The sequence below is a fragment of the Halichoerus grypus genome, chromosome 13 (assembly GCF_964656455.1).
Source record: "Halichoerus grypus chromosome 13, mHalGry1.hap1.1, whole genome shotgun sequence".
NCBI lineage: Eukaryota > Metazoa > Chordata > Mammalia > Carnivora > Phocidae > Halichoerus > Halichoerus grypus.
Genome location: NC_135724.1, coordinates 8156025 through 8178976, shown reverse-complemented (window position 1 = coordinate 8178976; position 22952 = coordinate 8156025). Strand labels below are relative to the sequence as shown.

At 36.9% G+C, this 22952-nt stretch overlaps 1 protein-coding gene across 1 annotated transcript in view; it reads left to right on the top strand.

The window, feature by feature from the left end:
- DOK6 (docking protein 6) overlaps window positions 1–22952 on the top strand; it is a 379051-nt gene that overhangs the window by 142443 nt on the left and 213656 nt on the right. The window contains exon 3 of the mRNA XM_036109123.2: window positions 3914–4028. Coding sequence (XP_035965016.1) covers window positions 3914–4028 — 115 coding nt within the window. The remainder of the gene's footprint in view (window positions 1–3913; window positions 4029–22952) is intronic.

The window sequence follows — 22952 nt, the reverse complement described above, 5'->3', positions numbered from 1 at the left end:
CTTGGACAACACATAATCTTCATTGCTTTTAGACTCTACTTAATTCTGGCAAGATCCTTTGTTTAGCTAAAATTAATAACACTTGAGAATAATAACTCTTTTTCAAATATAACTTCAGTGTGCTATGTTAGAATAAAATTCAGCTTAGGGCGCCTGGGTGGCTCAGTTGGTTAAGCGACTGCCTTCGGCTCAGGTCATGATCCTGGAGTCCCGGGATCGAGTCCCGCATCGGGCTCCCTGCTCGGCAGGGAGTCTGCTTCTCCCTCTGACCCTCCTCCCTCTCATGCTCTCTGTCTCTCATTCTCTCTCTCTCAAATAAATAAATAAAATCTTTAAAAAAAAAAAAAAAGAATAAAATTCAGCTTAAATATTATGTGAGTCACTTATCAAATCATTTAAAAATTCGAGAGCTTAACTTTATTTCAGAATATGCTTTAGGTACTTTAAATACAACATGTGAATCATTTTTCCAAAAGAAGCATTCTCATCTTTCTCTCCAAGGGATAAATCCTCAGAAACTGTAAGATATTGGTGTCTAATTTTTCTTTCCTGGAAGAGGAAATGAGTGTTTTCAGATTCTTAGGTATGTAAATAGATATAAAAAGTATATATAGTATATGTATGTGTACAAGTATTTGTATATATGCATAAATATGAAGCAAGTGTTTTGTAGGTTATTTTGCTTAAAATCACTCATCTTACCAATTTTACACTTAATCTTAGCCAAAAGGCCGAGAAGCGATTCATCTTACCAATTTTAATTTTGCATGTTAATCTTAATGAGATAATCATAAGAGAAAAACAAATGTCAAAAAAGGGATATATTAAAATTAGCTTCTCATCATGGTGACAGAACTGTAAATTCATTGTAACAAGGAATAAAAGGGCTCCTGTGGACAGCTTACACAGCAACCCCGAGTAGTGGGTTTGTTATTTTATGATGCTGAAAGTCTAGGTCACCACAGATTTTAGAAGGGAATGTGACAGATAACAGCAGGCTCTTTAAAAAGTATCCACATAGTTTTACTCTACAGACATTCTTTTATATGACATGGGTACAACTTTTGGTCACGAATTGATACTTTTAACTATTCTGATACTATCGTGTCCTCATCAACATCAAAGGTATCATCTTCAAAAATGGAAGACTGAAATTTTAAAAAATACATGAAATATATCTGTACATTTTTCTCCACCTAGAACACTAGTTGGTGACTGATGGTGCTTCTAGGATGGCTTTGCAAGTCATGAATGGAATTAAGTCTTTTCCCTTCAACGAAATCCTTCATTTGCAGTTAGAGCATGTGCCCTAACGTAACAAGCACTGAACATGGATCAAGCAAGTCAAAACTGGTACCGTTGTCAAAGACAAAGGAAATGCCAGTTCCTGCCCATGCTAGCCATCCTCTCCCAGCTCAGGTGGGGAGGACTGAGAAACACTTTTGAAATCCAAAACCCAGACTTTACCCTGGGGCTTCCCCTCCCACCACACCTCATCACCGCACCACTAAGCACCTCATTATAGCAATTCCTTTTACCCAACACATCATGTCTGGCTATGAAGAAAAAAATTACAGGAAAGGAGAAAAAGTAGAACCATATCAAATGCACAATTAAAATAATAAAATGCAGAAAAAGAGTAGAAGGCAAAATAGGAACAAAGAGCAAGGGCAACAAACAAAACAGTAACAAATACGGTAGATATTAATACAGCTATATCAATGATCACTTTGAACATCAATGGTCTAAAAAGACAGAGATTGTCAGAGTGGATCCAAAAACAAGATCCAACTACATGTTTTCAAAAAGAAACCCACCTTAAATATAAATACAAAGATTAACAGTAAAGAGATATTGAAAAATATACTATGCTAACATTAATCAAAAAATAAAATGTAAAAATTCATTAAAGGGGCACCTGGGTGGCTCAGTCGTTAAGCATCTGCCTTCGGCCCAGGTCATGATCCTGGGGTCCTGGGACTGAGCTCCTCATCGGGCTCTGCGGGAAGCCTGCTTCTCTTTCTCCCACTCTCCCTGCTTGTGTTCCCTCTCTCTCGCTGTGTCTCTCTCTGTCAAATAAATAAATAAATTAAATAAAGGGGTGCCGGCATGGCTCAGTCATTAAGCGTCTGCCTTTGGCTCAGGTCATGATCCCAGGGTCCTGAGATCGAGCCCCACATCGGGCTCCCTGCTCAGCGGGAAGCCTGCTTCCCCCTCTCCCACTCCCCCCTGCTTGTGTTCCCTCTCTTGCCGTGTCTCTCTTTGTTAAATAAATAAATAAAATCTTAAAAAAAAAGAAAAAAGAAAAGAAAAGAAAAAATAATAAAAATTCATTAAAAATATAACACTAACATTAATTTAAAAAGGGGGTAGAACACTACATCAAAAACTAATGATGTAATGTATGGTGATTAACATAACATAATAAAATAAAAAAATAAAAAGGGGGTAGCTATTTTAATTTCAGACAAGACTTCCAAGCAAGCAAGTTTATCAGGGATAAAGAAAGTCATTACATATTGATAAATTGGTCAATCCTACAAGATGGCATAACAATTTTTAGTGTGTGTGCACCTAACAGAGCATCAAACAACGTGAGTCAAAAATTGATAGAACTACGAAGAGAAATAGTTGCATCCACTATCAGAGTTGGAGTCTTCTATACTCCTCCCTCACAAATGGACAGGTCCAGCAGGCAGAAAATCAGTAAGGACATTGTTGAACTCAACAGCACCATCAGTCGACCGGATATAATGGACATCTATAGACAAAGTCAACAAACAACAGAACACATTCTTCCAGCTCACATGGAACATTCACCAAGATGCACCACATTCTGGGCCCCTAAACATATCTACACAAATATAAAAGAATAGAAATCATACACTATCTTCAATCAGACCACAATGGAATTAAACTGGAAATCAATAATGGTATGATAGCTGGAAAATCCCCAAATGTGTGGAGATTAAACAACACACTTTTAATCAGTACATGGGTCCAAGAAGGAACCTCAAGAGAGATTTTTTAAATATTTGAACTAAGTGAAAATGAAAATGAACCTGTCAAATCTTTTGTGTTAGAAGAAATAGCATTCAGCATGTTGACAAGTAGATTTAAAAAAATGTCACTAGTGTAATGTTATTATTGCAGTAGGTTTGCAGAGTAGTTGAGAGAGTAGACATTTGTCCATTTCTCTGGACTGTGGAGAAAAAGTAAAGGGGCACGAGTTGTAGCAGAAGAACTTGTGCCCATAGACAGTTTGGAGCTAGAATAAGTAAGTTTATTAAATATTTATTAATTGCCAAAAGAATAAAGTATTGCTAACCTGGGTGCATGAATCATGGATGGGCCTTGGTGGGAGAACGGGGTGAGGTAGTAGTGGGTACACGGGCTTATGAACACCATGTGCATTTTTCTGGGAAGCAGGTCCATTGCTTATATTTATGACCTCTAATTTTGAGGTCATTTTTTCTGCCAGTTGACCGGTGTCAGTTGCATTGTGACTCTCGTCCCACCAGGAACTTGCACAATGGATGGGAGTTAGGAGAAAAGAGAGAGATTGAATCCAAGGAGTATTTAACAAAAATCTATTGAGAATCTTGTGTGTGCCACACCTGCTCTTGTTGGCAGAAGATACAATTTTCATAAAAACACAGAGTCCTTGCTTTCATGGAGTTATTCTACATAATTTTTAGAATATTTCAAAATTCAGCAAACAAGGACCAACATTGAGGGCAGAGGAGAAGACATGCTTGTTCCGTTCTCCATCGTTTTTGGCTACAGTTAATTGGAAAAGGGTATAAATATGCAGTGGAAAGTGGCTTAAGAGAGTAATAACTGATCATTTTGTTTCACCACTCCCGTATACAGCGTCTCCTGTACACTAAGTGAAAAATATTTTTCTTTTAAGGTAACGGAACTGCACAACATCAAAAATATAACCAGACTGCCTCGAGAGACAAAGAAGCATGCAGTGGCAATTATCTTTCATGATGAAACGTCAAAGACATTTGCCTGTGAGTCAGGTAAGCAATTATAGCCCCGTCTACAGCTTGTGGAAATTGAACTGCTTCAGAGACAATGGCCCAGATGGATTAAGTTATACCACTGAATAGGAAGGCCTATTGTGATAAGACTGTGCTGTGGAAAACTTTAGGGAGAAGCTCAACATATTGATTTCTACAGATGTTTTGGGTGCTTGTTTATTATCTGTCTGTGTCTGGATTTTGCTCCCGGGTGGTCTGAGGACTCTTGAGGTTTTTATTCAAGCTTGAAGAATTAAGTAAACAGTGCCTGGGAGATGTTGTTAGGGCAAGCTTGTGACTTGTATTCTGGTTCCTGCCGGGTGCAGCTGTAAGCGTTTGGTGGGAAAATAATAATGCTGTCATGGAAAAGTGTGGGGCAAAGCACAGCTGAAGTCCCCAGACATTCCAAAACTGAACTTTGAGCAATTGGTTGCTTTCATGGATTCTCAGTACTACAACTAAATACATTTCAGATTGAATTTTAGCATCCCAACTCATAAAGCACTCTGACATCATTGAGACACACAGCAGTTTATAGTTTGAACCTGTAGTATTTTTCATTTTGAAATCCCTGTGCTATGCAATGTATTAGTTGGCTTATTATAGCTTTTTAAAGATTTTGCTCAATGAAATGGTGCATTCATTTTATAATGGATGGAAGCAAAAAGCACCAAGGCTTTGAAAGATGTGAATTTAAAATTATGGTGAAGTCCTTAGTAGAAGCCTTACTGAGTACTTTTTTTAAGGAAGTAAAGCTTCTGGATTTATAAAGTTTATAGGTGTAATTAATACCAGGTTCTATTATTCTAAAATTGATAATATCACCTTGCCTAAATAAAATTGTTCACACCTCCTCACCTACACTTTTCTTAGTTTTGCTAAACTGAATTGCAATTTATCAACGTGTTTTTCCTTGGATGCCTTTAATCCCTTTTGCCATACTTCCCTTCGCTCATCATCTGCCTTCACGTCATCATTTAAAATTGACTTTTGGCATTGCATAAAAGTCTGTTAACTGGTGATATCAATTCCATTTCATAAGAGAACCTGTCCCAACCTTGCTGGTATCATTTATTAACATCCAAAAGTATTTGTGCCTTCTTGTTCACTGTCTTAAAACTGTCTCACCACTTCACTTTGCTCTGAGCTCTTAGATAATGTCTCATGTTAAAACTAACAACCAGAAAATTGGTTTTCCAAAAAAGATAAAAGATAATTTTCACTATTGTTTGTATGCTTCAATTTTCACTACTGCTTTACAGTTTTAAAATTATATTGAGCCATGTTGTGGGTACAAACGCAATACTCAAGTCTGTTACTTCAGATAAGAATGATATTGAATTACGTTTCTGAAATTCAGACACAGAGTTGTACCCCACAAGTCTAACATTGGAAGCTTTTTAAGATTATAAGATTATTTTTATTTTTTTGTGTGTGGTGGTGGTGGTTCCATGGGTCATGTAAGATTTTGGAGAAACAAAGACTCCTTCCCTAAAACAAAATGGCCTTAATTTTCAAGAGAAGAATTTCCAGACAGTGAGGCTGAAACTAGATCCAAATGTAAAAATAAAAGAACAGGTTTATTTGAATTCCTGGCAAAGAGTTTTCAACTCATTTGAATTATGATTTATTCAAATTATTGGTGTTTTAAATCACTTTTGTGTATGTAGATATAGCAGTCTGCTTGAAGCTAGTAGTAAAAGTGCTTAAGAAACAATGGCACGATTTTATTAAATTTTCTTAACTTCATGGCATATGACGATAGAAAAAAAGAAAGGACTTGAAACACATAAACAGGGAATTTGAGTACTTCTAGCAAATTATATTTTTAGATCTATGTTAAGATCAATAGTCCATGTCTGCTGATAAAATGGCAAAATCATTTGGAAAAAAGACTCCAACTGTAAAGCAGTCACAGATGTGAAAATCAAAACAGCGATACAGTTAAAGCCAAAATTAAAAGGAGCTCTCACATTTAAATGCGAATGCAGATCAAAGTGTATTCTCATGATGGCTAGTGAGTATGCGAATTGCCTCAATTTTTTTTTCAAGAGAACTGGCAACTGCTATTAAATAAGTATGCACCCCCTTGACTCACTGAGTGTCTTTGGGAACATATCCCGTAGAAACATACGTACCAGCACATGAGGTCATAGGTTTAAGCAAATTATGTGTAATGACAACAAAATTGGAAACAAATGAATGGCTATCAAGAAAATACTTGAACAAATTATGGTACATCCTTATCGTGAAATATTATGCAATCTCTAGAAAGAATTCTAATTAAGCCAATTAACTGTAAGACATTTCTATGAATTTTAGTACTTCAAGCAAAACAAACCAGCAGAGAAGTGTATGCTGAATAATCACATTTGTAAAAGAAACAATGAGAGAGATAGCATGTGTTTTACCAAGAGTTACCTGGGGTAAGAGGGGTAATAAGGAGGTGGGTGGAAAAGGAAGCTGGGAAAAAAATGCAACAGCAAAAAAGGAGAAGAAAAGAAAATGAACAGAAGAAAAAACCCAGCCTATAAACTATCCCACCTATATGAAACTATGATATGTGAATGTGTGAATGAATGTATCCAATTTTTTAAGTCAGTCAGTCATCAGGGAAATGCAAATTAAAAACCACAATAAGATATCACTGTGCACTTATCAGAACAGCTAAAATTTTTTAAAAAGTAACACCACCAAATGCTTGTGAGGTTGAAGAGAAACTAGATCACTCATACATTGCTGGCTGAAACGTAAAATGGTACAGACACTCTGGAAAGTGGTTAGCAGCTTCTTATAAAATTAAATATGTCATCATTACACAATCCAGCAATTGCAGTCTTGGACATTTATCTCAGGAAAAAAAGGAAACTTGTGTCCACACATACACGTACACACATACAAAAAGTACTCATAATAGCTTTGCTCATAATAGCCCCTAACTGGAAAGAACCCAGATGTCTTTTATAAACTGTGGTACACTCACACCATGAAATCCTCAACAATAAAAAGGAACAAACTATTGATAAAAGTAGCAACCTGGATAAATCTTGACTGAATTATGCCAAGGGGAAAAAAAGCCAATCCCCAAATATGTATTTGGGATTCCATTTACGTAACATCTGTGAAATGACAAATTTTACAGATGGAGGACAGAGTAGTTGTCAGAGGTTAGGAATGGGATTGGGGGTATGGGGACTCAGGGGGACGTATGGTCATGAAAGTTACATGAACTTGTATTGGCACTGAGCAGTTATCCCGATTGTAATGGTACATAAACAAACCTACGCGGGTGGCAAGTTGTATAGAACTTACACGTACAAGTAAAACTGGGGAAATCAGAATAAGATCAGTACACTCTCAATGTCAATATCTTGGTTGTGATATTATACTATAATTTTGCAAAATAGTACCATTGGGGGAAAGTGGGCAAAGTTTGCACAGAATCTCTCTGTAATATTTTTTATTACTACATGTGAATCTACAATTATCTCAAAAAAACCTTGCAGTAAAAAATATATCTAGGCTATCTCTAAGGTCATCTGTGATATATATATATATTTTTTAAGTTAAAAACAGGGTAGGGAGGGACTTGCAGGGGAAAAAGTGTTTGGTATATTCTAATATAGTAAAAAGAAACTGACAGCAGTAAGGACAAACAACGAAAATAATCCTAGATGTGTGCCTGTATAGCTTGTGTGTGTTTTATGAGCACAAAGAAACATGGGCAAGGGTACATACGTGTATGCTGCTCCTTCTAAGATGGACTCCTTGCATGAGCTCCTCCCAAGCCTGCTGGGCCCCCTGCACACACACATCTCCCAACCACCTCCCCATTGGCTTCCATTTTGGCCCCAGTATGTGATGCTTCTTGCCCCCTCGTCTTACTTAGTGCCTCTGCTCTCCACATCCTCAGCACCCTGACCTCGGACTTCACATACCCCATTCACAATCTCTGTCATATTTAAGCTCAATGAAGACATGACCATATTTTCTTTCTCACCTCAGAATACCCAGCAACACAGTGCTAATCAAAATTTGTTGAATTAATGAAGTAATGAATGTGTAAAAATTTGTATTTAAGTTTTGTTATAATGATATATTTATCATTCAGCTTTTCCTAAGAGATGATTTTTTAAAAAACGAGTTTGAGAGGCTAATTTGGCAGCCCCATTGGGAAAATTGTTTCAATTGCCAAATAACAGATTGTTGTGTGTTTTTGTTGGTGTGCGGGGGGGAGTAAATGATCATTGTGCTCTGTGTGTGTGTGTGTATGTGTGTGTGTGTAAATTTCCATGGCCCACCAGGTCTACTGCAATAACTCTATGAGTAGAATGTTGTGGAACACAAATAAGAATTTCTGGAGTTTGCCTATTAATTGAAAAGAGACCCGTTGATCCTCTTTTTGAATATGTTCCAATCTCAAGTCAATGCCTAGAAAATGAAGGAGCAGATGGCTTAGATGTTGGAAACCTAAAATCTGGCTAATAGATTCTGCTTACCTTCATTAAGGAAAAGAGAGAAAAGGAAAAAGAGGCTCAACTATGTCTAGCAATACTTTAGAAATATTGCAGGTTTGGTTCCAGACCACCACAATAAAGTGAATGTTCTAATAAAGTGAGTCAAATGAATTTTGTAGGTTCCCAGTCTAAATAAAAGTTATGTTTATACGACCCTGTAGTCTATTAAGTGTGCAATAGCATTATGACTAAAAAATGTACATACCTTAATTTAAAAATATTTTATTGCTAAAAAATTCTAACCACCATCTGAACTTTCAGCGAGTCATAATCTTTCTGCTGATGGAGCATCTAGCCTCAGTTTTGACTGATCGGGGTGGTGGGTGCCTGTGGCTGTTTCTTGAAATAAGATGATGAAGTTTGCACATCGATTGACTCTTCCTTCCACAACAATTTCTCTGCAGCATGCAATGCTGTTTGATAGCATTTTACCCACAGTAGAACTTCTTTCAAAATTGGACTCAATCCTCTCCAAACCTGGCTCTGCTTTATCACTAAATTTATGGGGAGTATTCTAAATCCTTTGTTGTCATTTCAATAATCTTCACAGCATCTTCAGCAGTAGATTCTATATCAATAAACCACTTTCCTTGCTCATGCATAAGAAATCACTCTTCACCCATTAAACTTTTAGTATGAGATTGTAGCAATCCAGTCAACCTTCAGGCTCCACTTCTGATTCTAGTTCTCTTGCTATTTCTACCACATCTGCAGGTCATCCATGAGGGTTGGAATCAGCTTCTCCCAGACTCCTGTTGTTGTTGATACTTTGACTCCTTCCCATGAATTAATGAATGTACTTACTGACATCTAGAATGGTGGATTCTTTCCAGAAAGTTTTCAATTGACTTTGCCCAGATCCACCAAAGGAACCACTATCTATGGCAGCTGTAGTCAAAATATCTCCTTCATGCATGAGCTACAGAATGGATGTTGTGTTAGCAGACATGAAAACAACATTGATCTCATTGTACATCTCTCTCACAGCTCTTGAGTGACCAGATGCATTGTCAGTAGCAGTAATATTTTGAAAGAAATCCTATTTTCTGAGCAGTAGGTCTCAACAATGGGCTTAAAATATTCAGTGAACCATGTTGTACACAGATGTGCCATCATCAAGGCTTTGATATTCCATTTACAGAGCATAGGCAGAATAGATTTAGCATAATTGTTAAGGGCCCTAGGATTTTCAGAATGACAAATGAGCACTGGCTTCAACTTAAAGTCACCAGCTGCATTACCTCCTAACAAGTCAGCCTGTCCCTTGAATTTTTAAAGCCAAGCATTGACTTCTCCTCTCTAGCTATGAAAGTCCTAGATGGCATCTTCTTCCAGTATAAGGCTCTTTCTATCTATACAGAAAATCTGTTGTTTAGTGTAGCTACCTTCATGAAATAGCTTAGGTAGATCTTCTAAATAAGTTGCTACAGCTTCTACATCAGCTCTTTCTGCTTCACCTTGCACTTTTACGTTATGAAGAGGGCTTCTTTCCTTTAAACCTTATGTACCATCCTCTGCTAGCTTCAAACTTTTCTTCTGCAGCTTCCTCATCTCTCAGCCTTCACACACTAAAGAGAGTTTGGGCCTTGCTCTGGATTAGGCTTTGGGTTAAGGGAATGTCGACAGGTTTGATCTTTTCTCCAGACCACTACAACTTTCTCTGTATCAGCAAGAAAGCTGTTTTGCTTTCTTATTACTCATGTCTTCACTGGAGTGGCACTTTTAATTTCTTTCCAGAACTTCTCCTTTGCAGTCACAACATGGCTAACTGGCGCAAGAGGCTTCGCTTCTGCCTCTCTCAGCTTTTGACATGCCTTCCTCACTAAGTTTAACCATTTCTGCCTTTTGATTTAAAATGAGAGGTATGTGACTCTTGCTTTCACTCGAACACTGAGACGCCATTAATTAATAGGCCGAATTTCAGTATTGTTGTGTCTCAGGGAAGAGGGAGGCCAGAGGAGAAGGAGGAAGGGGAACGGCCAGCCAGTGGAGTGGTCAGAACACACACACCATTTATCAGCTGAGTTCGCCATCTTGTATGGGCGCGGTTTGTGCCGTCCCAAAACAATTACAATAATACCATCAAAGATCACTGATCAGAGATCAACATAACAAGTATAATAATAACAGAAAAGTTTGACATACTGCCAGAATTACCAAAATGTGACCCAGAGACACGAAGTGAGCAAATGCTGGTGGGAAAACGGTGTCGATAGACTTGTTTGATGCAGGGTTCAATTTGTAAAAAAAAACTCGACATCGGCTCAGCACAATGAAGTGAAGCACACTGGAATGTGGTATGCCTGCATAGGAAACCTGGAAACTTGTCTCCAAATAATTTAAGGCAAGTTGTATTTAAAGTCTGAACAACCTGGTTAATTTCCGAAATAATTATTTGGAGCATTGAATTTATTCTGTAATATAATGAAGTTATTTTTATAGTTTCTTCCATCCAAAATATGTAATGGAATATTCTTGAATTGAACATCAATTCTCACATATTAAAAATGAAAAATATTTGAGTAAATCCCAAGTCCCAGTATATCCATATATTTATAATTAAATTTTAAAAATATTTGTGTATTACTTTGTACCCAAAATACCTGGGTATCAGTTTGTCCACATTATATTTCCCAAATTCCATATCCTTATTTCTAAGAGATCATTACTCTCTAAAATGACAGGGTCCTGGGATCGAGCCCCGCATCGGGCTCCCTGCTCTGCAGGAGGCCTGCTTCTCCCTCTCCCACTCCCCCTGCTTGTGTTCCCTCTCTCGCTGTGTCTCTCTCTGTCAAATAAATAAATAAAATCTTTAAAAAAATAAAATAAAATAACATATTTTCCCCATAACCTTTTGTATTAGTCAATAAAATAGATTTGTGTCTTACATTATTATTGCTGATTGTTTTCAGAAACCATTTTTGCCCCAGAGGATTTTCTATGTTTTTCTGCTTCTCATGCTTCAAATGATCTTTCCTACCACAAATAAGTTCAAAAGGGATACAGTCAAAAATCATTCTTTAATTCAAAATGAAAGGTAATAGGAATGCATTGAAGTCTTTATTTTGATTAACACTTTTATTACATAGGCAATTACAAAGCTGTGTTGGCTCTCACCTCTGGCACAGAACCTATAAACGTAAATGAACTTAGGCCTCTGTGTTAAAGATTTAGACACTACACAAAGAGACTGTTCTTGGAGTTAGGCAAATAGAACCCACTATAAAGTCCAATCATTATTCATGAATGCTATAATGAAGAAAACGTGCATGTATGATTTCACCAAAAGTGCTTTTTATTTGATTTTTTTAAAGCATTTCTATTTCCCAATTAGAAAATCCTGTGAATCACATAGATTATTTAATTTTGGAAGGGTTCAACTTATGTTTATGAATGAAGAAAATGTCCCTCATATAAAGGTTCTATTTTTTTTAAGATTTATTTATTTATTTATTTATTTATTTATTTATTTAATTTGAGAGAGAGAGAGAGAGAGCACACAAGCAGGGGAGGGGGCAGAGGGAAAGGGAGAGGTAGGGTCTTCAACACGGGGCTCGATCCCAGGACCCTGGGATCACAACTGAAGCCAAAGGCAGACGCTTAACTGACTGAGCCACCCAGGCGCCCCTAAAGGTTCTACTATTTGAGGTACTCACTCATCCCCGATTGTACAACTTCTCACGTTTGTGGTAATAAAGCTAATTTAATAGAAGCAAGCAAGTAAAACAACTAGTAGATTTTGATAATTGTTCAGTTGTGTAGTCAAATATGACTTTAAATTGTTGAAGTTTGGTTTATAGAACCCAAAGTAACAGCTGGTGTATATCCATACAAAGGACAAAATCAAATATATTGCATTTAAGAAGTCAAATTTGGGTGTGACATTAAAAAAATATTCACTGCTGCTGCTTGGAGTTACATGGTCTGTGGATAAACATAATACTTCAGTTTCAAGTGATGTCAACCCAGCACTTTTTATGAGCAGTCCATTTACTTTGGGGATAATGGGAGACATTTCTGTTTACTGATTGTTCAATACAAAAGACAACTTGAATGAAGTTGGAACAACTTCTATTTCTAGCTGACTCAGTCACTGTGGAATTGAATGGCTGGTTTATAACCATCTGGTTCTTAGCTCTCCTGCTAAGAGATTTGGAAGAAATCATATAAAAAGACAGCATCTAGTGGCCTTGTGCGATCTGAAATGTGTTGGGATTTTGAAGTTATTTCTTTAGAGAAAGTGAAATGCTGTGTAGCACTGTCCGTATAATGAAACTAAATTTTTAATGTTCTTCGTAGACTCATGTTGAATAAAAATACCAAACCTTAAGTTGCACACTGTCATAAAAAGACTAAATTAATTTGGTAAAATTTGGGCATGGTTTTATAAAGTTGGCATGATAAACAAATCAGAGACGGAAGTGATTGGAGCAGCATTTTATGACTTCATTCCCTTGCACTGTCCAGATGCTAATGTGTAATGCAGGTGAGTGAAATGGTCTGTAGATTTGGTTGAGACCAGTCCCTACCTGGGCACCAAATTCATGGCTGAGGTGAGTTGACCACTTAGGATGAATGTGGCCAGTGCACCAAACCTGAAAGAGGTTCTCTGATTTGGGGCCTTGGAAACAAAGAGGAATTGATTCACTGTGACAGAAAAATGAATAAGCTAATGAACAATTAATTTAAGGGTATACCATTAAATGTAACACATGTGATACTGATGTATCGTGATTTAATCACTCACTAAAGACTGATAGACTCTGGAAATTAATGTCTGGAGAATAAAATCTAGTACAAAACCTGGAGTATCTCTTTAGGCCCCAGTTCCAATGGTTTGCTGTTTCAGTTTCACCCAGTCCTCCTTTAGATCCCTGCCTTTGAACTTTGTGAACAGTGGAAGGAGCTACAGCTTCCCTGCCGCACTCCATCCTCATGTCTAACACGCTGCCCTTCCTGCCCACTGCTTCTGTGTGACTTTCACTTTACACAATGAAGCACTCGCTAACTCGTGTGCTCCTTCTATGAGCCAACCAAGGTTTCCCCCAAAAGTCAATCAAGCTCCGGAAAGTATCTCTGGAACTAGCTACTATCTGTGCAAGAATTTACCAAATACTTTTCAAGTTTTATAAACCATGAACAGAGAGTGTCAGCTGGAAAATCGTCAGATAGGGTGGTGTCATTGTCATCCCTTATTCCTGTACATTAAGAAAATGTACTCTTGCTTTATTTTCAGTATTTACATAAAGAATATTACCTTTGATGTGTCACTCTAAAATTGTACCATATGCCACTCTGTTATACAGAACTGTTCTTTTCTTAAGAAATCAAACCATCTATAATTGGGTGCCAGACTTTTTGAAATCTTTGAAGCAGAAAAACGGTTTGAATATTTTTATGTGGAAAAAAAAACTTTAATTTGAAATGTTGAATAAGGATTTAAAATTTGAGTATATTTCTTAAAGTGGCAAATCACTCAGTAAACTAACAAAAATATGTAAGATTTTCTTACTTAAGCTTTCTAGAATTATTTTAAATGGTTAACATTCAATAGTGCAATAGGCCTCAAGGCTGATTTTTTTTTTTTTTTTACCAATCTTGTCCCTTATATATCCATATATTTGTAAAAGATTCACTACAAACAGATTAGGAAGAGGTATTAATACAAAATGCTCTAGTAGTATAAAACTAGGTTGATCTAATAAAAAGACCTTGTGATGGGTTGAATTGTGTCCCCCAGAAAGATATATTCAAGTTCCAACTCTTGTTACTTTACTTGGAAATAGGGTAAACGTTTGCAGATGTGGTCATGTCAGATGAGGTCATAGTTGATCAGGGTTGGCTCTACATCCAAATGACTGGTGTTTCTATTGGAGAAAAGAGGGTAAGATTTGGCTATGGAGATACAGAGGAAACAGAGAGAAGCAGGCCATGTGAAAATGAAGGCAGAGATTGAAAGAAGCAGCCACAACCAGGGAATGCCAGGGATTGCCAACAGGACAGGAAGTGGGGGGACAGGCATGGCCCAGTTCTCCCTCAGAGCCTCTAGAAGAAACCAGCTTGGCTGGCACCTTGATGTCCAGCCTACCCAACTGTTGAGAGTAAATTACTGTTGTTTTAAACCACCAAGTCTGATAATTTGTGATGCCAGTCCTAATACTAGCAGATCGCTCTTTCAAATCAGGCTTTAAAAAAAATATATATATATCATTTGTGGAGGGCTTTAATGGGGTTCAACAGGTAGGTGGAGAGAAGAAGGAATTCTGTATATAAATGCAAACAAGAAACGAAACTCCTCCGTGTTTTTAAAGTAGTTTTGGGAGGAGAGGAAGACGAGTGGAAATAGCTGAGAAGGGTTTACGAGTTTGGACTTTGTTTTGAACATAAATGGGGCAGATTAAAGTTCTTTTTAAACTACAATTTATGTTTTTTTCCGATTATCAAAGTGGTATAAGCTCTCTATCTGAAAAACAAGGCTGACTTTATGTATTGAAAATGCTTAGAAATAAGTACTAAGAAATATATAACACATTTAAATGCATAGCTCAGCTTATAAGAAAGAAAAGAGGTGCCACAAAAAGCTAAAATGAAGAGAAAGCTTTCAAGAGGAGTAAATTGGACCGGGAGCCTTTGTTCATCTTGTAATGAACATGGAGCACATCTTCACAGCTGTGAATTTGGGGCAAGAGACAACGCCTTGGCTTCTACAAGTTGGGGAAACACAATTGAAAGCTTTCTACAAGAAGTGATTAAGAAAACAAAATTCAAATGCCAGCAAATAAAAATGACTGAGAGACTCCCTCTTCTAAGCAAGGCCCCTGTGAACACATCAGTCCACACCTGACCTGGCCGCCATTTTTGTGCCATTACGCTACCTTCATGATCCTGGACACAACCAGCCCAGGAATTTACCAAATACCAATGACCCAGAATTGGTAATTTTCCTTAGCAACATGTGTCTCTGAGGATTCCCACGTGCAGATAGATAGGAATGTAGCAGCAAAGAAGAACAAAATCATAAACAGACAAGCACCACAGGTAAAAGTTGGAAAATAGATAAATTTATGTATAAAAATAATCATTGCAGTGCCTTTTATAAAATAGCAAAAATCATGAACTAATTGTTCATGGTTTGCCATTCATTTAAAAAAACAAAATAACTTGCAGCAATTAAAACTGATGTAAATTTGTGTTCATTGACTTGAAAAGATGCAGATCACTATTAAATGAAAAATACAGTTCACAAAATGTACCATAGAGTGAGCCCAATATTTTGAACATGTGTGTAAGCACATGCACACACACACAAATACACACACACGCACATATACATACAAATATATCTCTGTGAAAAAGCATATAGTACTGAAAATTCACATCAATGACTTTGCCTTGGTAAGGGAATATCAAAGGTGTTCCTCTTATATCTTTGTACTCTAAAAGTTGTCTAATTAGTAGGCATTGATTTTATTATTTTATGTATTATTAAAATATCACACATAGATAATATAAATAATAGTATTACAAACACCTGTGAACTTGTCAACCAACTTAGAAATAAATGAATCAAATGCAGTATAAATATAGGATGTGTGCCTTTGTTACAATTATATAATCTCTAAGATTTTATGATAATGATTTGCATGTTTTATTTACTAAACATTTGTGATTTATACTTTTGTCATATTTATATTTATTTCTAGAAATCATAGTTTATTATTTTACATATTTTTGAAATTTATAGAAATTATACTATATTCTTGGGCAAATTACCATTTTTTTCTCACTGTTGTATTTGCAAACTTTTACTTTGATAAATATGGCCCTAGTTTGTTCATTTTATATGGGCTCTGCTGTATTTCTGATAGCTAAGTTATATTCTTAAAATATGTCCATTCATTCAAAGTTGGCATCCATCAATATAATTACATGACTCTTTTCCCTTAAACAATGATTAAGATGGGGACCCCTGGGTAGCTAAGTCAGTTAAGCGTCAACTCTTGATTTTGGCTCAGGTCATGACCTCGGGATCCTGAGATGTAGCCCTGTGTTGGGCTCCCTGCTCAAAAGAATTCTGCTTGAGATTCTCTTCCTCTCCCTCTCCCACCCTCTCCCCTCCCCTACTCACAGGCCTGCTCTATCAAATAAATAAATTAAAAAAAAAAACAGTTAATAGGATGAACTATATTAATATATTTCCAAAGTCATGGTCAAGAGCATACTCTGGAGCCAGACTGAATTCAGATCTTGCCAGTGCTCTGACTCCTCCTTGGTAAATGGGGTTAAGGGTAATTTCACATCATGGATTTGTAATAAAGATTTAATATCAAAAGAACAATGCCTGGAACATATTAATCATTTGGCAAATGATAGTTAATATCATCATCTTTATATTTTAAGAGTCAATCGCAATTGGACATACTGAAGCATTATCTTAAACTTTTAAATTCAATTTTCTGTAACACATAGGATTTTCACAACTTGAAACAGGTCTGTGAATTTCTCGTACTTTCCTAGACAGAGTTTGGCATCAGGATATTGTCAGTGTTCATAAAAAGAATGTCTTGTTTCTCAGCATTTCTGTTTTTAAGCTTTAGAGCAATTTAGATTACAAATGAAATATTTCGTTCATGTTGCTTTTTAAACCATCTTAGCTTAGGACATTTTTGAGGGGTACTTTGTTTACAAACTTCATGTCCAATCAGGCTTTCTATATCTATCTGAATGCTTTCTGATAATTTTATTTTCCTGGAGTACAGTCCCTTTTATCCTGATTCTCAAATTCCTGTGTATCTGACCAGGCAAGACCACAGCCTCTGATATCAGGTGCCTGGGTTCAAATGCTGCCTCCCACTTTCTAGTGATGTGTTTGGGAGAAAGTGCCTTTCCTTCCATAAACCTTGGCCTTGACATCTTTAAAGGCATAATTATAGAAAGTACAAAGTTGTTAATCACCTAGCAGGGTGACTGGAACTCAGTAAGTGCTTGTCAGTATTAACTATTACTATATAACTTATTATTCTAATTTCCTTTCATTTGTATACACGTCTCTTCTCGTTAGTAATATTGTGTACTTGTGTTTTCTCTTTTCTCTTTTTCTTCTTATCTACAGTGTGTAGGCATGTGTGTAGTTTCCTGTCTTGTTTGGGCAGGTGAATGTGAGGAAACAAGGGGGGAAGGTCAAGGAAGTGGACTCATGTGCCCAGGAGTTATAGTGGTTGACGGTAGAGGTCAAGCTGGATACAGAGAGGATTGAGGGCGTTAGGTAGGTGATTGAGTTTGAAAACACGGTAGGAGCAACAGTGGACTGGTGGTCTTGATGGAGTTCAAACAGTGTTGGAACTGAGATATTCACCTGGAGTAAATTGGAAATGCAAGGGTGCTGGTCCGAGGTTGAAATGTGGGAAAATAGTTCAGTGATTGATGTGAACTTTGATTATTTGGAAATTTTCCTTATGGGAAATAGTCAATTCCTCAATTATAAGATGATGCCTTGCATGTACTACGTAAGCTGTTGCCGGCCACGTATTTTGTTTTAATTTTTATTGATTGATTGATTGATTGATGATTTTGATGTAGTGTTCCATTATTCATTGTTTGCATATAACACCCAGTGCTCCATGCAGTACATGCCCTCTTTAATACCCATCACCAGGCTAACCCATCCCCCCCACCCCCTCCCCTCTAGAACCCTCAGTTTGTTTCTCAGAGTCCATAGTCTCTTATGGTTCATCTCCCCCTCTGATTTCCCCCCAGCCATGTATTTTGAAGGAGAGAGAGAATGGCTTTGAAGTATATTTAAAATAATATAATTAAAAGTTCATCCTGTTATAATTCCTGAGCTGGCTTCTTGGGAAGATTTCATTTTTACAGAGAAATATATTAATCTAATTTTATGACTTACCAATACTCAAAATACAGTAACAGATTTTGTGTTAATCTCCCATTTTGAATCTTTCCATTTCAACAGATTGAGATGCCAGAAACGTAACCCTCGCACCTGCCCCTGAGAAAGCTCACATAGGAAATCTCATTTAATTTTTTAAATGAGTCCTTTCTGTTTATAGAATTTTCCAGGCACACACCTTCTTATTAGCTTATAAACCCATGCCTTATTTTTATGACTTTCTCCAGCTCTATAAGGAGAGAAAATAGAGACTAGAGAATTATATTTAAGTCTACAGTTTGATAACCGTTGTCTCGTGAATTTGAGCTTTGTATTATGGAAGCACATCACATTGACATCTGCAGGATTTGTTTTGATAACTATAATTTCTTGGACACAATATATCACAAAGCTGCCTCTTAATGTCTGCAGCCAAAAGCATTTTTCTTTAGTGTGTCACTAAAACCGTTATGAAATAAGCAATAGGATTTTGTTTAAGGACCCTGTTGCCATTTGCTTCAAGCTGAATTTTCCTGTCTTTAAATGTATGACTTCTAACAACATAGCTGTGGTTCACTAAATTGTACTGAATTTGTTTATAAATAGCGAGGCAGATGTCAGCAGCAAATTAGATTTAATGCAGGTCACCAAGGCCTCCTTAGATAAGGAGCTTGCAGGTATTGAGTGGAAATTGCAGAATGACACAAAGAAAATTGAGATTCAGAGATTCGAACAACTGGTAGGTGCAGCAATTATTATTGTTTAAGGGATACAAATGTAAAAACTAAAAAAAAAAAAAATATTAACCTTGAGACCAGTTCCCACTTAGGAATTTCAGGAAGGTAGGAATTTATAGGAGTGTTTCTGACTGGGAAAAGAAAACTGTAATTACTTGTGTCCACTCCTGAATCAGATAGAAGTGGACTGGACCCATCTGAGCTGGGACTGCCCTTTCCCTATTCCCATAATGCTTTGTTCATACACTCGGATGATTATTCTGGATTCTCCATGTGCTATATTCAGGGAAGGGTTTCAGTGTATGGAGAAGGTGATAAAATCTACCTAAAGCATAACTGGAAAAGTAAAATTCAACTTTGGTCTAAATAATTTATTGAACATCTGTGTTGCGCAGATGATGTTGACTCATAATGTGCATAATCATATTCCCAAGAAAAGTTCTTCGTCTTCTAAGAAAGTAAAGCAGTGTAGGCCACTGGAAATAAATGGATCCAAAATTCAGCTGATTATTAGCTCTACGACTGGGCAAAATACTGAATCCCTCTAAGTGATGGCTACGGTATTTATCAAATACTGCTGTGCTTCTGACACCATGCTATGAACTCACTTAAATCTCATAATTCTCATAAAACTCTTAGAGGGGTCGTTATTCCCATTATAGGTGGGGATGAAATGAAGGTGCAGAGAGGTGATGCCCGTAATTGGTTAAGTGCTGGAGCCAGGATGTGAATCCAGAAGCTCCCCTCCCAGCTACTGTACTACATATATTTTAGTCTCACTGTTTTCATCTGCAAAAGGGAATAATTTACAGCACCACTGAAAAGGAGACGTGGTGGATACTCTGGCACAGAGTAAACCCTTCGTGAATGCTAAATAGCTACCTCTTTTAGCAATTCTTTTTTTTTAATATTTTATTTATTTATTTGAGAGAGAGAGAGAAAGAGCACGCAGGATCAGGGAAAGAGAGGCAGAAGGAGAGAGAGAAGTAGGCTCCCCGCTGAGCAGGGAGCCTGATGTAGGACTTGATCCCAGGACCCCGGGATCATGACCTGAGTTGAAGGCAGACAGTCATCTGAGCCACCCAGCCGCCCCTCTTTACCAATTCTGATGTAGGGTAAGGAATGATGCCATTTCATTATTTGGGAAGTTCTTGTGTTGCATTCGTCTGAAACAGTTCAGAAATAAATTTGTTTTATTTATTGGAAAATTCTCTCCCCTTTTCCTAAACCCATCCTTACTTAAAGAGATTAATTTAAAGACATTCATCACCACTATTGCCACCATCAATCACACTCATCATCTCATACTACCCAGAGATTTAATAAATCATCATAATTTTAACTTCTATTCCCTATTAGTTGAGAAAGGCAACTGTCTCATACTTTTTTTTTTTTTAAATATAGCAAGCTTTTGTCGCCACTTTAATATCAAATACTAGCAGAAAAGATAAAACTTCCAAGTTTTGGGCCTTTGTAATCTAAAATCAGATAAAAATCAAGCGCTTTTCTGCAGAGAAAATGTCAAAGTAATCATAATCCTTTTTGCAAAAAGTTGTTTGGTGTCACTTTTCATGAATATGAGATCTGTCCCTTTAATCATTGGACCATCCTGTTAGGTTTCTAAACCACATGCAATTAACCAAACAAAAGCTTAGCCAGGGATGACTTTCGTGGAAGAATTACTCTCTGATTTTTTTAGGGACTATATTTTCAATTTAATTAACTGATTCCTACCTGTGTATTTTTCCCCTTAACAATGACATTTTATTTGTCATTCAGCTTATAAGAATCCTGGCCTCTGAATCACTTCATCATACGTGCTAGAAGCCAATTCCTTCCCAACTTGGGTATATAAAATAGTGTTCTGTGTATTCTTTTACTGTATGCTGCACAGAATATACCTAATCTTATTAAATATGGTTTTTCCCCCATCTGCTTTTCTGTACATTTTTAAAGATCAGTGTTACTTAAATCTCCTTTACATCCTACTCTACTTGGTATCACTTAGAAATTTTTATTTATTAAGTGCTGCTTTTAAAGTCATTATTAAACTCTGCCTAAGGCTGAGGTAGATTTTAGAACTTGACTAGGCATTTCTAGAGAATATCGGAAAACTAGTGTTCTTCCATTTTTTCTAGCATTTTCTGTGCCCGTATCGTATTAGTAAATGCCCAAAATGCCATTTAAAAGGCTATAAAGCAGTGCACTAGGTGACCTAAGAAGGCAGTAAACTCTTTATTAGTGTCAGGACCAAATGAGAATTCACTTTAAGGTCACAAGTTGGAGTTGTTTTATTACATTTTTCATGAGTCAAAATCCTAAGAGGAGCATGTTTTATGGCCAGAGAGTAAGTTTGTTTTATAATTTATCAGGAAAATCAAATCTATGGCTTGATCAAGTTCTCAGGTAATGCATCTTGGGAGGGTAACTCACCTTAAATTGCTTTGGTTGATACTTCCGCTTTTTTTTAACAGTAAATTTCACAGTAGCACATGCTCATAATGAGGGCCCGTCTATACCCTGCCAACCATGCAGCCAGATTCATTATATCCATTATTAATAATAAATATTTATCCATTAGGTATAAGGACAAAGGGGCATGCCACATGTGTAGTTCAAATCCTGCAGATAAGAAAAAGTGTCCAAGACTTCTCAAGTACTTTTTTTAAGCAGGTATCTTATTTGCTTCAGAAGAGATGCATATCAGTTAACTATAGCAATATTATTACCATTTATTGTATGCTTTCTTTGGACTAGGCCCAGGACTCACTATCCACATACAGTATTGAAACACTATCAGAAAATATTCGTAGACTCAGCCTCAGTTATTTTTTTTTTTTTAAAGATTTTATTTATTTATTTGAGAGAGAATGAGATAGAGCATGAGAGGGTCAGAGGGAGAAGCAGACTCCCCGCCGAGCAGGGAGCCTGATGTGGGACTCGATCCCGGGACTCCAGGATCATGACCTGAGCCGAAGGCAGTCACTTAACCAACTGAGCCACCCAGGCGCCCAGCCTCAGTTATTTTGAAACCTGTTTCATTTTTGTTTCAAGACTTTAATTTATAACTATTTTCTCTCTGAAAATGAAGTAACAAAAGGGAAGTGATAAAGCAGTGTTTTCATGGGCAGAACTAAGTGAATTCTGAAATATGGCGTAGGAAAGTGTGGCCCCATCCCTATGTTCTTGGACAAAGTGAAAATCAGCCCTATGTTAAGATTCACATCAAAGATGCATTTAGCACATGTAACTTGAGATGATACCTGATTCCACTGCTCACTTCTGAGTAGAAAGACACATTAGTATCCCCTGTGTCCTTTTCCCTCTCCCCTTAAAACTCCCACTCAACCCATCCACATTTACTTCTGTTGACGATAATTACCCGAGAAAAGATTATGTTCACCTTTTTGCATTTCTTCCTTTCTTTATTCATTAATTTTTTTTAAAAAATTGTTAAATGTTAACCATGTAATGGCTTCATGTAAGACAAGAATACAGCTGTGAACAAGCAGAGAAAAATCCACAAAGAACTTAGCATCTAGTGGGAGGAAACTCAAAATAAGCCCAACAAATGAAATGTTTAATAACCTGGTGAAAAGTGCTACCAAGAAGATGAACAGGAAGCAGGAAAACTTGGCCTTAACCAAAGGAAAAGTAAACTTGCTCATATCTTCATGGTGGGAGGTAATTTTACAACTTGGAGCAAGGCATCCATGGAAGTTACGTTTTATCCTCCCACAGAGGCTGGGAGATGGGGGCGTTATCTTCCTTGATGGCTACATGT